A 24,396-nucleotide genomic window follows, 5' to 3' on the forward strand; every position below is an offset into this window, starting at 1 on the left:
GGCAGCTGCTTTAAAATCTCACCAGTAATAAGATCAAAGCCAGGCGCTCTTTTCGGATTCAAATTGTGCTTTATTTCTGTCAATAATTCATTAGGAGTAACAGGGTTGATTTTTATGTTTTCATCATTTAGTTCAATTGGTTCTTCAAGATCTTCTCCATCATGTGGTTTGAATGTATTTTCTAAATGATCTGCAAATATTGTAGCTTTTTGTTCATTGCTACGAGCCCAGGTACCATTGCTATTCCTAATAGGAGGATTTTGTATAATTGGTCTTTTAAACCGTTTAGCTGCTTTCCACAGAGAGTAGTCTGTCGTTTTATCAGCGCTTAGTTCACTGAGGTACTCCCCTATGGACTCTTGTTGTATGCGTTTGATTTCTCGCTTTAATTTTTGTGTGGCATTGTTTAAAACAGTTTTATCTGCAGGATTTCTAGTCATGTGCCAGTTTCGTCGTAGTTTTCTCTTTTCGGCTATCATATCCCTGATTTCTTTAGGATAATTGTTGCCTTCAGTTCTTTGGATAATAGTTGGTGAATTATCCCAAGCTGCTTGCTGGATCTTATTCGTAATTTTTTCTACAGCTTCATCTAATTCCTTGGGGGTTTTTAATGAGCCAGAGAGATCAGTTATCCTTTCTAATTGTAATTGGAAACTAGTCCAGTCTGTACACTTATTTGTTAATCGTGGTGGATTTTCTTTCTGTATGAGAGTGTCACTGAGAGTAAGAAGAATTGGAGAATGATCCGAATTCATGTCCAATGCTTCTTCCACGTGTACAAAATTAGACGCAAGGCCTTTTATGATAAAAAAAATCTATTAAATCAGGTATCTTGTTTGGGTCCGTTGGCCAATAGGTTGGGGTGCCTGTGCTCAGAACATCACACTTTAAGTGTTTGGTTGCTTTGAGTAGCTCTTTACCTTTATTTGTGGTTAATCTGGAACCCCAATGGACATGTTTTGCATTAAAATCGCCTCCTATAATGAACCTTTTACCGTAATTCATCAAGAAGTTGGTATAATTTTCTTCTTTTATAGCATGTCGAGGAGGACAGTACAACGCTACTATGATAACGTTATAATCTCTCATGGTTACGTTGACAGCTGTGGCTTGAATCTCTGCTGTTTGGTATCCAGTGTCTTGATAATGTCTAATGGTTTCTTTTATAATAACCGCACTACCCCCTTTTGCTGCATTATCTGGGTGTATTGTTTGGTATATTTTGTAGCCACGGAATCTGATATATGATTCTCTAGTAAAATGTGTTTCGGATATAAGGCACACATCTATTTTTTCAAGGTCAAGGACTATTTGCAATTCCTGTTGGTGGTTTTGGAGTCCATTGGCGTTCCATTGCATAATGCGCCGTTGCTTAGCCATTTTTGTTTTTTGGTATCGCTCCTTGGGCGCGTTTTTCTAAATTAAGGATTCTGTTATCCATTTGATTTAGTCTGTCTAGTATTTGCTGCAATAGTATTTCAGTAGCTGCAGATTCTTTTTGTGTCGATTTTTCATTACAATTATTTTTGTTTTTTGCAATCTCGCTATATGTTTTCTTTTGTGTTTTTTCTTCACGCTGTTGTTCTACCCGTGGAATGGCATTTCGTTGTGGATGCCGAGATGGGTTAGGTTTTTTGGTTTGCTTTTGTCGGAGTTTTTGTATCTCTTTTGCAACGACACATCCTCGATAATTAGCTGGATGTTCACCTCCGCAATGTACACATTTAGGTTTGTCATCCTTAGGTTTTTTACAATCTGCTGTTAGATGCTTGCTAGTGCATCTGACACATCTTGGTTCCTTAGCGCAGTATTTATGTGTATGACCATAAGCCTGGCACCGTTTACATTGTGGTACAAGTTTATTGGTTTTTAAAGAGACTACTTCCACCCTGCTACCCATGATCTCAGTAATTCCAAATATTTTATTAACATCTTCATCCTGCCTGAATGTTAGTAAAAACATATTTAAAGGTTCTTTGGTTCGGAATTTTAGCTTAGGAACAGCTTCCAAAAGTTTATATCCCCTTTTTATTAAATCAGATACTATGCTTTCAGGTTTGCACGTGTGATGCAGTTTTTTAGCCATAACCTTTATTGGACGGCTTTGTTTGTTTTCATAAGAATGAAATAAATAGTTGTGTTCTTGGAGCAGTTGTGTTACAAGCCTGTAGCTTTCTCCATCTTGCACATTTATTTTCATATTTTCATTATTAATGATTTTAATTTGATATCCCTTAATTTTTTCATTAAGCATTTCATATAGTATATTGTAGTCTTTAATCCCATCTACAACTATGGGGTGGTAGTTTAGGTTTTTTAATTTCATTGGTTTGTATATGTAGATTATTCAAACTTTTTTGATGTAGATCATTAGTTGTGATTGTTTGTGTTTTAAATTTTTTCTTGTGTTGAACTCGTATCCACTCGGTTTCTCTTGCTAATTCCTCTTCATCGGTTTCATATACTACTGGTATCGCATCTTCTCTGGTTGGTACGTTTTTCACTTGTTCGTATTTTTCCAAATGATTCTGCATTACTTGCATTTGTTGTTGCATTTGAGAAATCGTATCCTGAAGCCTTTTAACAGTTTCGGATTGTTCTTTCCATGCATTGAAATAGTTTATTTCATTAGTTGCCCTTGCTTGGTTCTCCTTCATCAGGGCCTGATTTTGCTGTGCTAGGAGTACTTCACCGGGCGTTGATGGCGTCGACGTGGATGGAAAATGCACTGGCTGCATAATAATTTGCTGCTGTTGTTGCTGCATTTGCAATTCAATGCTTGTTATGGTCTATTTTCACGCAAAAGCCGACTGCAATTTGCAGCCGTATGTCAGTCAATATTTATAAACTTGCTGTGATCAGCTACCGTACTACAAGAAAATATGAAAATAAATAACTCTGAATTGGTCACTACTAGTTAGACAACCAACAGTACCCTTGATAACACAGCATAATTATCAAACAGTATTTTGGGTGGCATAGTCACTATCACAAGGGTCTGTCATTGACACCGACGCGAAAGGTTTTACTTTTTGGTTGGAGGTCAGGAAGTCAAGTTCACGTGCCAATGTGAGGAAAATTAGGGGTTTTCCTTTGAACGTTTGGAAGGAATAGCGTGAGGGGTCGGATAGTTGTGGAATTGATGTCTGGTGGGTTTTGGTTTTGTTTGTCAATCGGCCGATGTAACGGACTTTTGCTGAGCGGAAGCAAGGGTTAGAAGCGTGTTTTCTATGCCGGTGTGCTAGGGAAATTTTATATTTTCCCGGATAATCACAGCCCTCTTTGAGGTAAGTTAAGATAGATCTCGTTATAATTTAACCCTTTTCATTTTCCTCAATTCAAAGTTGAATCTTACTTCTTTATTTCTTTACTGTCACTTGTTAATTGTTTTTGTGGTAGAATTCGAACGTAAAAAGAGCGTGTAGTTTACCTATACTATCTTTCACTTTTTGTTGGTGTTAAGAACTTTAAAATTTACAGTAACAACCGGTGGTTGATGATTTTGAATAATAATAAAATTCTGACTTAATTAATTAGGCCGGGTAGACAAAAATCAAAATTTGAATAAGAATGTTGTCGGCAAATTAAATTTTTGCTTAAAATATGAACTATTTGTAGGGTGCAAGTGTGAGGTCCTAGGTATACCTACCCAAATATATTAGTCTTCGCATGGCATAGGGTTCTGCCTAAGGTGAAGTCACAATGATTAAATACCAAGCTTAACGACTGAAGTTTGGCTATGTAAGTAAGGGAAAGCAGAAATCGAAAGGTAGGAGGATTTTTCCTTTTTTTTCTTTGGAGTATTGGATTTTCAACGCAGAAAATTCTACACAGTGGTTATGTTAATATCGTGCGGCTAAGTGGACTGAAACATTATCACTTTTCGTTTAATTTAAGGTTGTTCATACTTTAATAACATTTTCTATTTTGTTTTTCCTTTTCTTTTTTTATATATATACAGTATAATATCAATGTGAGCCTATATAGATCTATAAGGAGTTTAATACCGTAACATGTATGAATACAACCTTGGTTACATTTAAATATTTAATAATATTAACTTAAATAATTATGTATTATAAAATGTTTTTTTTTTATGAGATTAGGATTTCTTTTAACTTCTGATATTTACCTATTTATCGGTTAGAAGTAAGTAATTTTACGTAGTGGTATCTGGGGAAAACCGATTGGCGCAACCGGGTTAACACTATAAAAGATATTTAGGCATTAAGTACTTAGGTACGACTCACGATATCGCCTTCTTCTGAGCTAAGCCGGAATACCACTGTTAAGGTCACCGTTCTTAGAGTCCTATGATCAAAACTCAATTTTCAATTTTTTTTTTTATATTTTTTTTATTTAACCAGCGCAGCGGTAGCAAAGACCGTAACAAGTGGCGCCCAAACGTGATTTTTTATACAGTGTGCACCATAACTTATGCATAGAATTTACCAAAATAATTTAATTTTATTCATATTTCATTTATTCATTTAGTATGTACCATTAATATATTCTAAATAATCCAGTATTATTTATCACTATTTACATATCACAGTGATATTATCATATTTATATTGTATCGAGTCTTAATTTAAGAGTCTACACACTTAAATTAGTTGTTGTGGTGTCAAAATATTAGTTAGTAAGAATTCTTTAGTACGGTATTGTGCTTTATACATTTCCACTTAGAATTTGATTGATTTTGCTTGATAATCCAATTTTGACTTAAGTAACGACTTATATGGGTAATTATTTTAAATTTCCCTACAGTTTCCTACAGTAAAAACAGTTTTATGGGTTTACTAATTTTGCTTTTACTGCTGGTCCTTTATATTTTTTTGAAGGGGGTGAGGAAATATAAATAAATTTTCTTCTTCTTTTTTTTTTATTATTTTTTTATTGTTGTAAAGTAATTTGTGGCTCGGACTGTTTACCCAAAATGGATATTTATAGGTTACGTAGCGACGAGTTAACTTATGAACTCACAAGTAGAGGCTATGACATTGGAGACGGTAAGGTAGAGACTAAGCGCAATTTACTACGGAGTGCTATAAAAGCAGAGATTTTAGGAAGAATTAAACCCAGAACGGTGGAATTCGATCCCGTATCGGAATTAGGTATTTGTTCCGGTAAAATTCAGGAAATAGTAGGGGACTTAGAACAATTCGATATTAATAACGTTAGATCTGAATATGCTAGGATTAACACCAGGTTACTTCATGTTAGTAGAAGAGTGGAAAATATTTGTGCTCCTTTAGAGCTTAGAGATGAGAAACGGAACATGATGGATTTAATGAAGGACTTAGTAGTTAATTTAGAGACACTAGTTACAGGTGGTACATTAGAAGCTGTCGGTCAAGATGACCCTACGTCATCTTCCAGCTTATTGGATGCGAGTACAGACGAATTGGCAGACCTTTTACATAGATCATCGGCGATAGGAGAAACAGTATATGGTACAGAAACGAATAATCCTAATAAGTTAGCTTTAAATTATACCCAAAATTGTAATACGACTCCTTCAGCGACTTGGTCAGGAAATTGGATGCCCAAACGAACATTACAGGAATTTGACCCTCTTTTTAAAAATATTTCGTCTAGTTCAAAACCTAGTTTAAAAACTAATACAAATAATACTACTACAAGTTCAGCTCAGCAGGTTCCTACTATTAATAACGTTGTTGTTACAAGTAATGATTACGGTCACAATGCTGATAATGACTTTTTTAGACCTAGTGTTAATATTCCTGGTCCGATAATTAATCCTTCGTTGGATAGTAACAATGTTTCTACAATGCCAGCTTTTAATAGATTTACTAATAGGACTATACCTAGTACTAATCATATTCTTGAATCAAATAATAATCAGTATCTTGGTACAAATAATATTCCTGGAAATTTTGGGAATACTCCCATTTCTTCAAACATTATTCCAAATAATACAAACCATGTTACTTTTGCGGAGGATATCGCTCAATCGTTAAGAACAAGCTACGCGGAGGTACCTAACATGCATAGGACAAATCCGGATTATAATTTTCCCAATAATAATTTAGTAAGTCAATATTCCGGTAGTAGCGGTAACAATTTTTATCCTACACCTTCTGGTAACGTTCCTTCAGATTTAAATAATTTTTCAGGCTTTGTTTCTCAACTAAATAATAATTATAATAATTTAGGGGGTAATACGACTCAGCCGAAAAATTTTTACACTCCTGATAATTATCCAAATCTTAACACAGCTTTCACTACTAACGTAGGTAATTCATCACATTTTGGACAAAATATTTCAAGGAATAATTTAGGTTATTCGACACATCCAAATGAGGTGTCCGATAAATGTATGGCTAAAAATTCAGAAATAAAGGTACCCGATAAATTTGTAGATGTGGGTAAATGGAAGTTAAGTTTTGACGCGACTTCTAGTGTAACAGACTTCCTTGATCGTCTTGAGGAAATGCGAATTTCGAGGAATATTTCTGAAACTCAAATGTTAAATAGTGTGTCGGAATTACTGAACGGCGACGTAAATATATGGTATCGTTTCGCCAGGAGCAAAATTTCGAGCTATAGAGAATTTCAACAAGTTTTGAGGAACACCTTCTTGCCTAGTAATTACGAGGAGAAAATTTTAGAGATTTTGAGACATCGTACCCAGGCTACGGGAGAAAACGTAGTTATCTATGTTGCATATATGGAAGGACTCTATAACAAATTGGCTACTAAACCAGACGAGATTTCGAGGGTCAGACACATTAAGAACCGTATGTTGCCATATATTCAATTAGGTTTGGCTGGAAAACCGGTTAATACCATAGATACCCTGATTTATGTCGGTAGAGAAATTGAGGAGGCACATGCAAATGCGCAGGAATATCGTACTCCACCTGTTAATCCTCGTAATTCTGTCGAACCAGGATTAGAGTATAGGCGACCGAACTTAAGGGTCTCTGCCATTAATAATTCAAGACGTTCCAACGGCGGATATTGCAATACGAATTCTCAAAGTGGTCCAGTAGGTCCTTCGTTTACGGGTACTACTTCAAATTCTGGAGCAGAGGTAAATGTCACAGCGTCAACTACCAATACTAGTCCATCTTCATCTGTAGATGTTAGTGCGGTTCCCACGACTTTAGTTACTAGGGGTAAATGTTACAACTGTGGTAAGATTGGTCATTTCCGAAGACAGTGTGCCCAGCCAGCACGTCCTTTCTGTTATCGATGTAAAGAGCCGAATGTGAAGATTACGAACTGTCCTAAGTGCTCGGGAAACGAGTTGGCAGGTTAGTAGGCAGTCACCCTGGTAGCCTGAGCAATTTTTCAGTGGCTAATGAGTTTAATTGTGTACAGGTAGCTACCCACTCGGTCGATCCTCCTTCTAGTGATCTTAGGGTAGTAGATTGTGTTGATAAGTCAGTGCAATCGGTTTGTTTATCAAAGTCCGTCGTCTCGACTCAGATGCGGTTGGTTTTGGATTATATATTTGCAAGTTTGCCAGACGACAATAGGCCTCATCTTATCGTAGATGTTTTAGGTGTAAAACTTAGAGCTTTGCTGGATACGGGAGCAAATTTAACAGTTTTTGGAAGTCCCGGTTGGGATATTTTAATGAATTTAGGTTGTAAACTTTCAGCTACAGAGATCAGTACTTGTCGTGTTGCCAATGAAGCAGCTTGCGAGGTAAGTGGTACGGTAGAAATACCATTTCAATTAGAAGGACGAATTAGGGTCTTAAAAGCGTATGTCATTCCCGACTTACCCCATCACTTGGTGTTAGGTATGGACTTTTGGTTGGCCATGGAAATAGTCCCAGATTTCAAGAACCAGAGTTGGTCTTTTAATGTTGAACAAGATGAGGGTGCGACTTCAAGTTTACAAGTATGTCCCATAGCTAGTGTTAAGCTCAGCAGGACGTTATCTGATGAGCAGTCAGCACGATTGAACAGGCTGGTCGATAATTACTTCGAGACCGTAGGGGGAAAATCATTAGGGAAAACTACTCTTATTGAGCATAAGATAGTCCTTACTAATTCAGAACCAATCAAAATACGTCCATATAGAGTTTCTCCAGCGATTCAACAAATGATCGATAAGGAAGTGAAGTCGATGCTTGAAGAAGATATTATTGAACCTTCTAAATCAGCGTTCTCTTTTCCGGTTGTCATGGTTCCGAAAAAAGAAAAAGGCTCGTATCGATTCTGTGTTGATTATAGGCAGCTGAATAAGGTTACGAAGAAGGACGCTTATCCCATTCCCTTTATTGCTGGAATACTTGATAAGTTAGGAAACGCCCGATACATAAGCTCTGTGGATGTCAAGAGCGCTTTCTTCCAAGTTCCTGTTGCCGCAGATTCTAAGGAGTATACAGCTTTTTCGGTACCTGGTCGTGGTCATTACCAATTCAAGCGTATGCCTTTCGGTTTATCTAATAGCCCCGCTACTTTTCAGCGACTAATGGATCGAGTGTTAGGCCCCGAATTAGAACCATATGCTTTCGTCTACTTAGATGACGTTATAATAGTCACGGACACATTTGACAGACATCTCGAAATTCTGGAAAAAGTTTTCAAACGGTTGTCAGGTGCTGGTCTGACCTTGGCTAAGGACAAGTGTACGTTTTGTCGGAAGGAGTTAAAATATTTAGGATATGTGGTAGACGATTTAGGTCTCCACTGTGATCAGGATAAGGTTAGGGCCATTCTGGAAATACCAACACCCAAAAACATAACAGAAATTCGTCGCCTAATAGGCACGGCCTCGTGGTATAGGAGGTTCATACCTCAGTTCTCGTCAGTAGTTGCACCGATTACGGGTTTGCTTCGAAAGAACAGAAAATGGAACTGGACCGAGGAATGTGAGGATTCCTTTCGTAAGATTAAGGACTGTTTAGTATCTGCTCCCATCCTAAGTTGTCCAAACTTCTCTAAGCCGTTTCAGCTTCAGACGGACGCCTCGGCGTATGGTATCGGAGCGGTTTTAAGTCAGCTGTCAGATGATGGCGAACACGTAATTGCATATGTGAGTAGGTCCTTGTCACATACCGAAAGAAATTACTCTACCGTTGAGAGAGAATGTTTGGCGATTGTGTGGTCCATAGAGAAACTGAGGGCATATTTGGAAGGTTATTCTTTTACCGTCGTTACAGACCATCATTCTTTGACGTGGTTATATAAATTACCACAACCAACTGGGCGACTAGCCAGGTGGATTCTGAGACTCCAACAATTTGATTTTAGGATTGTACATCGCAAGGGAGCTGAAAATGTCGTTCCAGACATGTTAAGTAGGGCCGTCCCGAGCATTGACGTTGTCGATTTAGTGCAGTCGCAAGATGATATTCCGGAGGTTAAGGATCCATGGTATGTCAAACAGAAGACGTTAGTGGAAGAATCTCCTTTAAAGTATCCGTTGTGGCGAGTGGCCGATGGTCGATTATATAAGTATGTGGCGAATCGTTATTCGAAACTTGTAGGATTCGAATACGATTGGAAGTTAGTGGTTCCAAGAGATAAACGGAAAGATATTCTTCGGAAACAGCATGACGATCCAACTTCTGGTCATACTGGTGTACATAAGACTTTTCATCGAATATCTTCAAAATTTTATTGGCCTAAAATGAAGAGTGATGTCGGCAAGTACGTAAGGAATTGTCATACTTGCATCGCTAGTAAACCCGAACAAAAGGCTCCAGCTGGTCAATTATGTGGAAGACCTGACGTATCGAAACCATGGGAATTAGTGTCGGTGGACATAGTAGGTCCATTTCCCAAATCAACCAATGGATATCTTTATATTTTGAGTGTACAGGATTACTTTACCAAATTCTGTATTTTCCAACCTATGCGTACGGCAAATTCGAAAACCATCTGCAAGATTTTGGAGGATCACGTATTCTTACTTTTTGGAGTGCCCCAGAAGCTGCTGACCGATAATGGGAAACAATTCGTTAGCAAGGAGTTTGTGGATTTTACAGGTTCATATGGTGTTGATCTTATACGCACTGCTAATTATCACCCGCAAGCTAACGCTTGTGAACGTCAGCATAGGACTTTAAAGACGATGCTGCGCTCCTATGTAGCAGACAACCACCGTCAGTGGGATCAGTACCTGCAAAAGGTAGCGTGTGCTATTCGCACTTCCATCAGCGAGACTACGAAGGTAACTCCTTTTCTGGCAAATTTTGGCAGGGAAATAATTGTTAATGGTAAGGATCATTCACAAGGCGTTTCTAACGAGTCCGTGGTTGCAGAACCTGCGAACCGACCTAATGAATTGTCAAAGTTATTTAAAGATATTCGCCAGCGGCTGGATAAGGCCTACCAGACTAGTAAAAAACGGTATGATCTCAGGCGTAGAGATGTAATTTATGAAGTAGGGCAAAAGGTGTGGCTTAAAAACTATGTACAGTCCGATGCGGCAGGTTACTTCACAGCATCATTAGCGCCAAAATTTCGCGGACCCCTAACAATTTATGAAAAAGTCAGTCCTTGGGTATACAAGTTAAAAGACGATAAAGGTACTAGCGTAGGAACTTGGCACAGTAAAGATTTGAAAGCAGATATCACTGCTGTTTCAACTCCAACTTAAGTCATCTTATATGGTAGATTGTAATACTGATTTGTCTAGATATGGTTTTTTTTAGTAAGTATACATATATATTTTTTTTTAATAGAACTCCAGGAAACTTTAGAGCACATAGTTTTGTTCTAGGCAATTTTGCAACGACCTTTTCCTTTATAGGTGTTCGTTGTCACGGATTTTTTTTTTTTTTTTTTGCATACATTGCCAAGAGAGTGATATCTCTACAAAACGAGCTGTGGGTAAGATTTTTTTTTGAGTAAGTGATAGAGTATTAGAACCTTATAGTTATTGAGTATAATTCTTATCTCAGATAGGACTTTTTCTAATGTTACAGATACTGAGGTATCTTTGGCAATGCAAATTGAGGCCATCCATTTTTTTTTTTTTTTTTTTTTTTTTTTTTTTAGGAAGGGGGTGATGTTATGGTCTATTTTCACGCAAAAGCCGACTGCAATTTGCAGCCGTATGTCAGTCAATATTTATAAACTTGCTGTGATCAGCTACCGTACTACAAGAAAATATGAAAATAAATAACTCTGAATTGGTCACTACTAGTTAGACAACCAACAGTACCCTTGATAACACAGCATAATTATCAAACAGTATTTTGGGTGGCATAGTCACTATCACAAGGGTCTGTCATTGACACCGACGCGAAAGGTTTTACTTTTTGGTTGGAGGTCAGGAAGTCAAGTTCACGTGCCAATGTGAGGAAAATTAGGGGTTTTCCTTTGAACGTTTGGAAGGAATAGCGTGAGGGGTCGGATAGTTGTGGAATTGATGTCTGGTGGGTTTTGGTTTTGTTTGTCAATCGGCCGATGTAACGGACTTTTGCTGAGCGGAAGCAAGGGTTAGAAGCGTGTTTTCTATGCCGGTGTGCTAGGGAAATTTTATATTTTCCCGGATAATCACAGCCCTCTTTGAGGTAAGTTAAGATAGATCTCGTTATAATTTAACCCTTTTCATTTTCCTCAATTCAAAGTTGAATCTTACTTCTTTATTTCTTTACTGTCACTTGTTAATTGTTTTTGTGGTAGAATTCGAACGTAAAAAGAGCGTGTAGTTTACCTATACTATCTTTCACTTTTTGTTGGTGTTAAGAACTTTAAAATTTACAGTAACAACCGGTGGTTGATGATTTTGAATAATAATAAAATTCTGACTTAATTAATTAGGCCGGGTAGACAAAAATCAAAATTTGAATAAGAATGTTGTCGGCAAATTAAATTTTTGCTTAAAATATGAACTATTTGTAGGGTGCAAGTGTGAGGTCCTAGGTATACCTACCCAAATATATTAGTCTTCGCATGGCATAGGGTTCTGCCTAAGGTGAAGTCACAATGATTAAATACCAAGCTTAACGACTGAAGTTTGGCTATGTAAGTAAGGGAAAGCAGAAATCGAAAGGTAGGAGGATTTTTCCTTTTTTTTCTTTGGAGTATTGGATTTTCAACGCAGAAAATTCTACACAGTGGTTATGTTAATATCGTGCGGCTAAGTGGACTGAAACATTATCACTTTTCGTTTAATTTAAGGTTGTTCATACTTTAATAACATTTTCTATTTTGTTTTTCCTTTTCTTTTTTTATATATATACAGTATAATATCAATGTGAGCCTATATAGATCTATAAGGAGTTTAATACCGTAACATGTATGAATACAACCTTGGTTACATTTAAATATTTAATAATATTAACTTAAATAATTATGTATTATAAAATGTTTTTTTTTTATGAGATTAGGATTTCTTTTAACTTCTGATATTTACCTATTTATCGGTTAGAAGTAAGTAATTTTACGTAGTGGTATCTGGGGAAAACCGATTGGCGCAACCGGGTTAACACTATAAAAGATATTTAGGCATTAAGTACTTAGGTACGACTCACGATATCGCCTTCTTCTGAGCTAAGCCGGAATACCACTGTTAAGGTCACCGTTCTTAGAGTCCTATGATCAAAACTCAATTTTCAATTTTTTTTTTATATTTTTTTTATTTAACCAGCGCAGCGGTAGCAAAGACCGTAACATGCTATTTACATCCATTTTTGCTTGATTTTGTTAAAATAATGTACTAAATAAACTTACCTAATTTAGGCAGAATTTGGTGCACTATGAACTGGCCTATAACACCTTGTCGATAACGACTTGGTGTTAATTTTATTTATCACAATGACTTGTGATAACTTTTTATGAATTCAGCAATTAAGTACTTATCGCCACTGAAACTTGATATATATCGGAGCTTGGTAAAAACACAACCTTACTCGTCAAAATTCAAATATCAACTCGGGGTGGAAATGATAGCTTTTTTCTCTAGCTTTGAAATTTACAAGACGTCAAAAAATTGTCCTGTGGATAAGATCAGCATATAAAAAAAATATAGTTTTTATATACTTGCAAAGCAAAAATTCTACAGAAAATCATATTAAAAAAAAATTTTTGTCTTCAAAGAAAAACAAACACCAGCGCAATAAGAAACAACAAACCATGGTTTTGTCAAGAAGTCAAAGAACTCGCAGAACAAAAGAGAAAATGCTATATGTGTTACAAAGGCACCGGAACGCAGGAACAACGCGCCATCTATATAGAAAAGACAAACAGAATAAATTGGCTAATAAGAACAATAAAAAGAGAGCATTGAATCAATTTCACAAGTGACATGGATCACTATATCTACGGCGCACAGAGGAAAGTTTGGAAAATGCTAAAAAACAGAAAAAAAAACCAATAAATGAATTTGTACAGACAATAGGGATACCAACTGAGACATGGGAAAATATTTCAAAGAACCGTACGAAGGTGAAGAAGCCAATGGCGAACACGATTACAAAACAGAAGACAGGTATATCATAAAGAAACTGAAGGAGAAGCGAGAATGAAGATCTTAAAGAATAGACGATCGCCAGGTACTGATGGAATACCGAACGAACTGCTGAAATAAAGCGGTCAGAAAGTCACTAATTATTGTCTCACAACATTGTTTAACAAAATTTTAGACAGAGCAGAGATACCACAAGATTGGCACACCAGTATCACAATACCCATTTTTAAGAAAGGACAAAGATCATATCCGGACAACTACAGAGGAATAACTCTCTTAAATACGACAATGAAGTTATTCACAGGCGTATTCAAGGATAAGTTGGATTCACAGACAAAGAGCAGAGAAGAACAGGAAGTATTCAGAAAACAGGTCGACGACAGATGCAATATTTGTCATGAAACAAGTGAAAGAGAAGTAGATAAAATATAACAAACCCGCATATTTTTGTTTCGTAGACATAACGAAAGCATTTGACAGTCATAAAACCAATGAACAATAACAGCACGACAAAAATTAAAACACACGACACCACTACGGCCAACATACCAACACCAGGGGGAATCAGAGAGGGAGACAGCCTCAGTTCATTTCTATTCAATATACTAATGGATGAAATAATAGATGTGGATTTGCTACAACTAGGATATAGACTTGGTCACAGTAGAATCAGTGTAGTGTGCTATGCGGATGATGCGGCCCTGATTTCAGAGGATGAGGATAACCTACAAAGACAACTTTATCGATTCTACCAAGCATATAGACGACTTTAATGAACATATCCACGCAGAAACAAAATGCATTACCATTGCGAAACGTTAACAGGTGCAAGCTCGTGGTAAATAGGAAACCCATAGAACAGATAAACCAGTTTAAATATCTAGGTGTAGACTTATCAAGTTATGCCCCAACCAGAGACCTAAGAGGACAAACTAACAAGGCCGCCGTCTTGTCCGGATGTTTGAGAGATGTGGTCTGGAATAACCCATATATGACAATGGACAGCAAAGTTAGAATTTATAAAACTTGCATCAGACCTGTTATGAGCTATGGCATTGAATCAAGAGAAGACACCAATAAAACCAAAAGTATGCTACGGACAGCCGAAATGAAGACACTAAGAGCAATAGCAGGGAAGACAAGAAGAGATATAATACGAAACAACTTCATCAGGGAACAATGTGGTGTGCAAGATGTAGTCAGATGGGGTAGGCAAAAATGAAGAGAATGGTTCAGTCATATATAAAGAATGGAGGAGCACAGACTACAAAGAATTGCACTAGAAGGAAAGCCAGCAGGCAAGCGTCCACCGGGGAGAGCACCAAAAAGATGGATTGATAGCTGGTAGTCTACCTCTCAAGAAATAATTCAACGGCGGCGTCGGAATTAAGAAATCGACAGATCTACAACATGTATAAGAAGATATTCCGTAGTTTATTATTATTTATTTTGTTTTTAGTGTATATTTTATTTGTTGAGCAAGTATGTCTTTCTGTTATGCAGTTTTGATAGTTTATTTTTGATGAACATATTATATACGCACAAATTTAAAATAAAATAAAGTTTAAAGCGTTTGAGGTCTTTCTTCATTCGAATAAAATTGCATATTTTTTTATTACGATAATTAGTGGCACCCACTTTTACATACATATTTTATATGAACATGTAAAATCGGTGTCGAGTTTAAATAACTAATATACACTTTAATCAGAAAAACAGTCAATGTGACCCCCATAAATGTGGCAATGCTGCGTGGTGCTTGTTTGTAGTATATTATCAAAATTTTATACAACTTGGGTGCCTATTTATCAAATAGTTTCTGGGTGCCTAAATATCAATATTTACTATATACAATATACACCGGGAGCTACATTGACGTCGGTTTACTGGGTGCCTGTAGCTACAGTTAATATCTATGATAGGAAGCCCGCTACAACCTGCAGATGAATGGAAGCCCGCGGTATATGGGGTAAGGGGATTGTAGCACTGTCTTATTCCTACAGTCTTACGAAGCCCACTAATATAAACGCGTTCACAGTGTATATGGATTACGCATTATACGAAGCCCGACGATGTTGCCATGTTTTAATTTACGTTTAAATAATACGACTGTTCTACGAGGTCCTTAAATTTATATATATGTGTATATAAGTCGTCATATTGCGTGTTATAAGAAGCCGGATTCTATTCAGCAATCTATACGAAGCATTTTAGAAGAGTCAAGATAGAACGAAAAGACACATTGTTTCGGAGCAATTCAAACAAGCTTATCGTTTTCTAAAACTTTTTTGTTAGTTTATATACATGTTAAAGTAAAAAGTTCTAGTCACAGATTTTGCCGCTAATTGTTTAATATTTGTTTAAACAATAACAATAATTGTTTTGTACAGTGTGTCCAATTAACACGTTGACGGACACTGCGTCAAATGTATAAGCAAGTGTTGTGACACTATATGTATTTTGCAAAGTAGAATAGGGAAAAATGCAACGTATATAGACGTTTTGTCACATTACATAAATGGAAATTAGACGACTATAGACGTTCTGTTCGTCAACGTGAAAAGTTGTGCATGGTCTAAAACTTAAAAATAGAACCATCAATTCATTTTTTTAGTAAAGTAGCTTTATTATTCAAAATATTGAAAACTGTTGTAATGAAAAGTTGTTTGGAATTAAGAACTATATTCTAATATGCAATTTCATCTTTCTAATTAAAAAAAATTGAATTGTTTTTAATTATGGATAACCAACATTATTTTCAGTTATTTAAATTATAATAACTCTTTTATTATTAATTATACGAAAAAAAGTTATTCTTTGTAAAAAGTTCTTCATGGTCAAAAACCTTAAATACAGCCATCTAATATCAATTTTGATTAATTTTATACGAGGTATGTCAAAAAAGATAAATTTAGATCAAGAATAAAGTACCTTTATAGTTCAGAATATTTCAATGAGAAGGATGGAATATTGGAAGATGGTTTTTATTGTTGTTCTGAAGCTATTTTCTTGTGGCATTTATATAATTATTTTGATTGGGAAATAAGCCACAATTAAATTGAAAAAATTATTTCATTAACGTTTCGACGCCCAAATCGGATGTCCTTGTCAAAATACAAAATACTACCGAATAAATATTAGTAATATTTTATATTCTGACAACGACATCCGATGTTGGCGTCGAAACGTGAATAAAATTATTTTTTCAATTTAATTGTGGCTTATTTCCCAACCAAAGAGTTAACCCGGCATTGGGCGTTAGGTAGATTGTTACGCGAGTGGTCGCGCGTGTGATTTTCTCTCACATATCCAAATTTTGCCTTTGTTTACAAAATAAAAATTTTAAAACAGCTTTTAAACTTTTTTTTATTAACTAATAATAAGAAAAAAATAATATAACATAATATAGATAATAATATAATAAAATAAAAAAGAAATAATCGGAATTAAACCAATATTAATCAATCTCCGTATCTTGATAATTTACGGCACAGTACTAGTCCAAGTAATGAAGCTTAAAATAGGACAAAACCTCGCAATTTTTACAGAACGGATCGATTTGCTTGAAAATTTGAGAATAAGTAGTGGATAGTCCAAGGATCAAAATCTATATGATGCCAAAAGGCGCTTTTACCATGGGGGTGGTTGCCACCCCATGTCGGGGGTGAAAATTTTTTATTATATTTTAACCACAAAAGTTGGTAAAAACATTCATTCTAAGCAAAAAATGTTCTATACATTTTTTTGATAAAATTAATAGTTTTCTATTTATTCGCTATCGAAAATGTTAGTTTTATATTAAAAAAATTAATGTTTTTAATCAGTTTTCTGCAATTAACTCAAAAAGTTTTTGTTTTATCAAAACAACTTTGGTTAACAAAAATGTACCTTTTGAAAAAATCAACAAAATCGTTTTTTTTTTAATTTTCTTTAAGACCAATAGTAATCGAGCTATACTTTATTATATGTTAGGTCTTCTTCGGCAAATGCTAAATATTGTAGTTTCAAAGTCAAAAGACGGGAAAACTATGCATTTTTCGAGGATCACTTGTTTAAACTAATTTGAAGTATTTAAAAAGGTCTATCTTCAGAAATAAAAAAAGTCTTTAGCTCAAAAATTAGGTGGCTTATAATGAAAAGAATGTCAGACCCTATATTTTTCAGCGAAAAAGTGATCGAAAGCAAACCCCTAATCACCACCCTGATTAAAATTAGTTATTGACCTTATTGCGTCTTCTTTACTTATGTATTATTATAGGTTCTAGAAGTTTAACTGGTTTAGAATGATTAGTTAAAAAAAAATGGAGTCAAAAGCAAATATCGAATTTTTTAAGTTTAATATCGAATTTTCAGAATAGAAAGATTATCATCAGAGATACAAAAAAATATTTAAATATAGAATTGTAGCTTATTTAATTCTCAAGAACATGGTTTGCAAAAATTTTCTCTACGGTAAAAATTAAGTGAGCTATTGACAATTAAAACTTGTAATAACATGCAAAAATCACCTTTACCAACCCTTTCAAAGTCACCACTTTTTGCGACTGAGTATTTTAAAAGGATTGGGTATTAACACTCTTATAGATCTTGTAAAAACCTACAAAATTATTTTTAATAAACTTTCTAAGATAAAAATTAAAAAGGTTACGGTTAAAAAATCAATATATTTTTTTCAAAAAAAAAAAGAAATCCAATTGGAAGCATAATAATGTAAGGTAGCTTTGCTTTTAGTCATTGGCCTTATTAATTCTTCTTTATTTATGTATTATTAATATATTTTAAAAGTTTGACTGGTTTAGAATCATTAGTTTTTAAAAAAACTAGAGTTAAAAGCGAATAACGACTTTTTGTAGTTTGGTAAAAAATGCAATTTTTTTCAAAATAGAAAGATTAGCCTCAGATATACGAAAAAATGTTTTCATATGAAATTGTGGGTTATTTAATTCCCAAGAACTTGGTTTGAAAAAATTTTTTCTACGGCAAAAATTGAGTGAATGGTAAATGAGTATATATCGAAAAACATTGATTTTTTCTATATAAAACTAACATTTTCGATAGCGAATAAATCGAAAAGTATTAATTTTATCAAAAAAATGTATAGAACATTTTTTGCTTAGAATTAATGTTTTTATCAACTTTCGCAGTCAAAATATAATAAAAAATTTCCACCCTTAAAATGGGGTGGCTACCGACCCCATGGTAAAAGCGCCTTTCGGCATCATATAGATTTTGATCCTTGAACTATCCACTACTTATTCTCAAATATTCAAGCAAATCGATCCATTCTGTAAAAATTGCGAGGTGAAATGCTTCGGTTCCTGGACTAAATAACGTAATCTCTCATTCTGAGTTTAAATTTTTCAAAAATACTTATTAGTTTTCTCAGGATCCGAAAAAAAAAATGAATTCCATTTGAGTAGCATTTAAGCCGTGACCAAATCATAAACCTGAAAAAACGGGACACATACAAGGAGCAGTGGCGCACCTAGAATTTTTCTCTGGGGGGAGAGGGTTAGTTGGGCGTCGAATTTTTTTTGTATTGTTTGTGAAAGACATGTTATATTTTCCTACGATTTTTTTGTATATTTTTCATATGCCCTGGGGGCTTAACCCCCAAAACCCCACTGGGTGCGCCACTGCCAAGGAGGGTTTGGAGCGATACCCAAACAGGTAGGGGAAATTAAAACATGGTCTTTTAGCTAACTTGTGACCTATAAATCCTTTTCAATTTACTTTTGAATGTGTAATTTACGTACGATTAGGGATGGCAGCCATGTATCGATACATTAAATATATCGATATATTTTAAAATTTTATCGGTATTTTTATATCGATATTCAACTTTCTATGTATCGGAACATATATCGATATTTTAGAAAAAAGAAAATTGGTACACATAATTATCTTCCAGAGAAATCAATCAACTCCATCCATTGCAAATTTCTAGTACCGGTTATAGGCGTCCGTTTCGGTAGAGCAACATTTATATTATCGCATAACTTTTTTGTTTTTAATTTTTAAGCATTTTTGAGTCTCGATTATTAAAATGTAAGGTATTATAGTACTAAAAGGTACCCTTATTTTAAGTCAATAGGATAAACCGTTTTCTAGAAAAATCGATTTGAAAATTTTTCGTTTTTTGAATATCAAAAATAAATTGAAAAAGAAAACTATTTAGAAAAACTAAAACTGGTACGTTTATTTATACTACAGAGATGAATATATTTCATTAATTGCGAATTTCTAGAACCGCTCATATGCGTCCGTTTTGAGTAGGTCAACGGTTATTTTATCTCATAACTTTTTTGTCTTTAATTTTTAAGGATTTTTGACACTAGATTATTAAATTATGAGGTATTCCAGTACTAAGAGTTACTTTTTCTTTAAGATGGTAAAATACACCGTTTTTTTATTAAAAATTTTTTTCATTTTTTTTTTAATTCAGGAAACGAAAATTTTTCAAATCGATTGTTCTAGAAAGCGGTGTCTGCTACCGACTTAAAGCAAGAGTACATTTTAATACTAGAATACCTCACAATTTAATAATCCAGTATCAAAAATGCTTAAAAGTTAAAGTCAAAATAGTCATGCGAAAAAATAACCGTTGCCCCACTCAAAACGGACGCCTATGACTGGTACTAAAAATTCACAATGGATGAAATAGATTTACCTCTGAAAGATAAATATGTGTACCAATTTTCGTTTTTCTAACTAGAAGCGTTTTAGCGGTATTTAAGAAAAACTAATTAAAAGACGCCATCTTCAAAGAGCTCTATTTCCCTTAGGAAGCATGTTCGGACTAGGTGAATTTGGTTAAATTGTCTTAAACTTATTTGAGGAATCTCCTGTTTTCATTTGTCGGTAGAGTTTCTGGACACCCTGTATATTACCACATTATCACGATATAAAGTGCTAATGAAATTTTAAAATATAAATTAAATCCTTGCATTTTTGGAATGCTCTGTATACTATCGTTACTCTACAGAAGAAATAATCTACAAACAAAATGTTTTGACCAGTGGTATATATCTACATAATTTGAATAATATTACCCTATGGTTTCCGAAATTTCAAGTAGTAAAACCGTTGTAGTACAATAGGAAGGACAAACTGTCTAACTGAACCATCATAAAATTCACATTTCTGTGAAATTTTATAACTGCATTGTATTTAATAAAACTCAAGATGTGTTGGTGTTGAATGTTTTCATTTTTTAATATCGACCATCGAGGGTTGGTCCAGGTACTTTTATTGAGTTTTATTTCCTCTTTTTATTTGGCATTTGGGAAGAGCGTGAATATTGTGTCCTAAAACGTTAATGAATAATGGCTACACGCAAAATGTACTTTATAATGCATAATGTCTGGATTGTCAATATGAATGAATCAAATAAAATTAAATAATTAGAGACGTTTTTTCTACCCAACAACAAAAACCAAATTTGTTTAATTTATTAATATTTTGTATTTTGATAACGATTTCCTAAGTATAAATCGAAACGTCAAATAAATTTAATTTTTAACTTAAATTGTGGCTTGTTCGCAACTAAAATAGTACCTAAATTGCATGAGATGCCAGAAGAAAATAATTTTCACAAGAGTTATTTTATTTGTTAATCAATTTCACAAGGATAAATCGATATATTGCATATATTGATATATTTTTTCAAATATATATCGTTTATCGATATCTTCATTCGGTGTATCATAAGACACGATAAATCGATGTGTAATTTGTTTTTGCCATCCCTACGTACGATCTAGTCTGCGAAACAGAAAACTATAAAACTTCCCAGAATGGCATGGATCAACAACCCGTCAGAACAAAACAGGAAAGAATACAAAATATCGAGAAACAAAGCCAACTCAACAAATAAAAAAAAGAAAAATGACTGGTTTCGCTGTAGGATATTGAAAAAGACAGAGAAAACTATAAAATACAACAATAATTTTACAAAAAAGTCAAAGCAGCAAATAATACGCCCAGCATTCAAACAAGAGGACTAAAAAAGCAAAAAAAGAAAAACCTTGTTTGAGAACAGACAGATCAGCAAAATATGGGGAGAATATTACGAGAAAATGGTATTCACTGTGAAGGAAATACACTGCGATGAAGAAGTAAGGCCGTACAAGATAACGACGAAGAAAAAATTTTCACAGAAGATGAAATAACTGTGGAATAAAATACGGAAGAAGAGAATTACGTAAAGGAATAAACCAGCTAATACAACAAATATAATTAAAACATACTACCAGCCGATTGGAACGCAGGTATTATAGTAGGTAGTACCTATATACAAAAAAGTAGATCTAGACGAGTGCGAGAATTACAGAGTAATAACTTTATTAAACAACACATATTATACCATTTTAGAAAATATACTAAACATAAGACTTAATCATGCACTGAATGAATATTAGGAAAATACCAAAACAGGTTCAGACCGGGGGAGGTCGACGATTAATTCCATACGAATGCAATTGCTCGACATGCAAATTGCTCGAAATACAAATTGCTCGAATAAAAAAGAAAATTATATATTCAAAATATTTATTCAAAATAATACAAAATATAGACATAAGAAAGATTCTTGAATTAGGACAAATTATGTGATATGTCACATATAAAATAGTATATTAATTTATGCTGAAAAAGTATTTATTACAAATCTAAACTATCTTTGAACTTTTAAAATAATAAGAAAAATAACGGTTTTGATTTTCTCTCATTATGATAATTAGGTATTATAATAATTTCCAGGTATTAGGGAAAGATTAAAATCATTAAATACCTATTAACATGCTTACCCATTACCAATGTTTCTTTATTGGGTATGTATTGGATTGGGTCATAGGAGATATAGAGACACTGCTGATAAGTTATTGCGTTTAATTAACAATTCTGAACCACAAATTAACATCTGTGATTATATACGTGGAATTTCACATAATTTGTCATATTAAGAGTGTCTTTCTTATGTAACTACCTACATATTAATAATAGGCTATATATATATTTTAGATATATACTTCTCTTTTTTATTTTATTTTATTTTATTTTATTCGAGCAATTGACCTAGAACCCATACATACAGTGGATAAAATAATTCAAAAATCGAGAGAATACAACAGAAAAATGCACCTAATATTAATGGATTTCAAAAGCGCTTTTGATACAACCAATCGGACAAAAATGATGGAGCAGCTAAAGAATGTTGGAATCCCAGAAAAATTAAGACATATGCTAACAGTGACTCTAAAGAACACCAGTTCACCAGTTCAAGGATCAGTTTCAACGGAACTACTTCTAAGGAGATTAATGTACACAAAGGCGTGAAACAAGGTGGACTCTATCTCTCCGACAGTATATAATCTGTTATTGACAATATCAGATATTGACATAATCTGTAATATTGAGGATGACAAACTTGGCAAACAAAAACATTATTACAGATCAACTTCAAATAGTAACATATGCAGATGATTCAGTCATCACAGCGAAGACGAAGATAACCCTTGCAGTTGGAAAATTACATAAGGAAGCGAAGAGAATAATAGGACTAAAGATAAACCAGCTCACAGCAAAATACATGGTGATAGGTGAAGGTGACCCAACTCAGAAATATCTAATAACACAGAACAATAAATTTGAAATTGTATCCACCTTTAGCTACTTAGGAGTAAAAATAGGGAAAACCGGAAAAGAGAGAACAGAGCAAAGAATTCTGAAGAACAGAAGAACATCTACTTACACGGTAGAAATCTGCTGAGAAGCAAGACTCTAAGTATTATATGAACCTATATAAGACCTTAATAAGACTTGGTGTTACATATGGAATGGAAACAACGACGATTAACAAGAAAGAGGAAGATAGCCTTCTGAAATTTGAAAGAAAAATAATGAGAACAATACTGGGCCACAATGTAACAAAAGAGGGAGAAATTAGAATGAAAACAAATGCAAAAATTGAAGAAAAATTAAAGAGAGAAAATATAGTCAGATAAAAAAACTCAACTCAAATCAAATACGGGACATTTAGGCGTCCCGAGATACTTTTTCGGGACTCCGCGACAAATCGTTAAAAAACGGGACAATCCCGTTTTTATGGGACGTTTGGTCACCCTAATTTAAGCAGAAACTACGTACCCATTCCCTTAATGAAATTAAAAAAGATCTACAGTCGGAAAATGAAAGAATACCCATGAACGAACATATAAAACACGCTGTATTTTCCTGTCACCGTGTCACAAAGAAAATTGTCCAGTGGAAATACATGTAACAATAATTGTTACATGTACTTGCGCTGGCCAATTTTTTGTGTGACACGGTGACAGGAAAATACAGCGTGTTTTATATGTTCGTTCATGGGTATTCTTTCATTTTTCCTACTGTATATAGTTTGATCTTTTCCAAAGGGAAAACCTATATTCATTTGTATTAAATATTTTGTATTTGTATTAAATGAGGCGCTCAGAGCAACAGTGGCACAGTCCACAAATTGAGCATTTTTAGATTAATACATCAATAAAAGCAGAAACATTGGATCTATGGATCAACAGTGGTCTACACAATCTAGCTCTATATTTGGCAAGATGGCACTACATAATGTATTGTTGCCTTGACAAATATACTAAAAATACGAATGCAACAGTGACCTAACCCTCAATTATGTGACTAAGACCCAACAAACAAGTGTTCATCGTAGCAGAATCAGAATAATACGCATAATTCATAAGAATGACTATTTTTAATTTTATAAAGTAATATTTAATAATAATAACTTTAACCCCGTCCTTGGCTGATTGATAAGAGCGCCTACCTTTGAATAAAAAAATCCGAGTGGTTGTGAGTTCGAATTTATTATAAATTAATAAATGAAAATAGTTTCTGTCCTTGTGGCATCGGTACTCACCGGAGGGACCGCAGGCGTTCGGATACAATTAGCGTCTCTTTGCAAATACAATGACGTCAACTTTGTAAAGTAACAAGACA

At 34.4% G+C, this 24,396-nt stretch overlaps 1 protein-coding gene across 3 annotated transcripts; it reads left to right on the forward strand.

Moving 5' to 3' along the window:
* The first annotated feature begins 2,778 nt into the window (after positions 1-2,778).
* LOC126892451 (uncharacterized) lies at positions 2,779-12,303 on the forward strand. 3 transcript variants are annotated; one of them, XR_007700838.1, is made up of 2 exons: positions 2,779-3,287; positions 11,838-12,303. XR_007700838.1 is itself a non-coding variant. In XM_050661984.1 (2 exons), the coding sequence occupies exon 2, from the start codon at positions 4,940-4,942 to the stop codon at positions 7,286-7,288; it is 2,349 nt and encodes a 782-aa protein (XP_050517941.1). In that variant the 5' UTR covers positions 2,779-3,287; positions 3,619-4,939. The 3 variants fall into 3 exon arrangements, 1 of the variants encoding a protein (XP_050517941.1); XM_050661984.1 differs by lacking the exon at positions 11,838-12,303 and adding an exon at positions 3,619-7,288; XR_007700837.1 differs by lacking the exon at positions 2,779-3,287 and adding an exon at positions 10,946-11,506.
* The last annotated feature ends 12,093 nt before the right edge of the window (positions 12,304-24,396 follow it).

The sequence above is a fragment of the Diabrotica virgifera genome, chromosome 9, assembly GCF_917563875.1.
Source record: "Diabrotica virgifera virgifera chromosome 9, PGI_DIABVI_V3a".
In the NCBI taxonomy this organism is placed as follows: Eukaryota; Metazoa; Arthropoda; class Insecta; order Coleoptera; family Chrysomelidae; genus Diabrotica; species Diabrotica virgifera.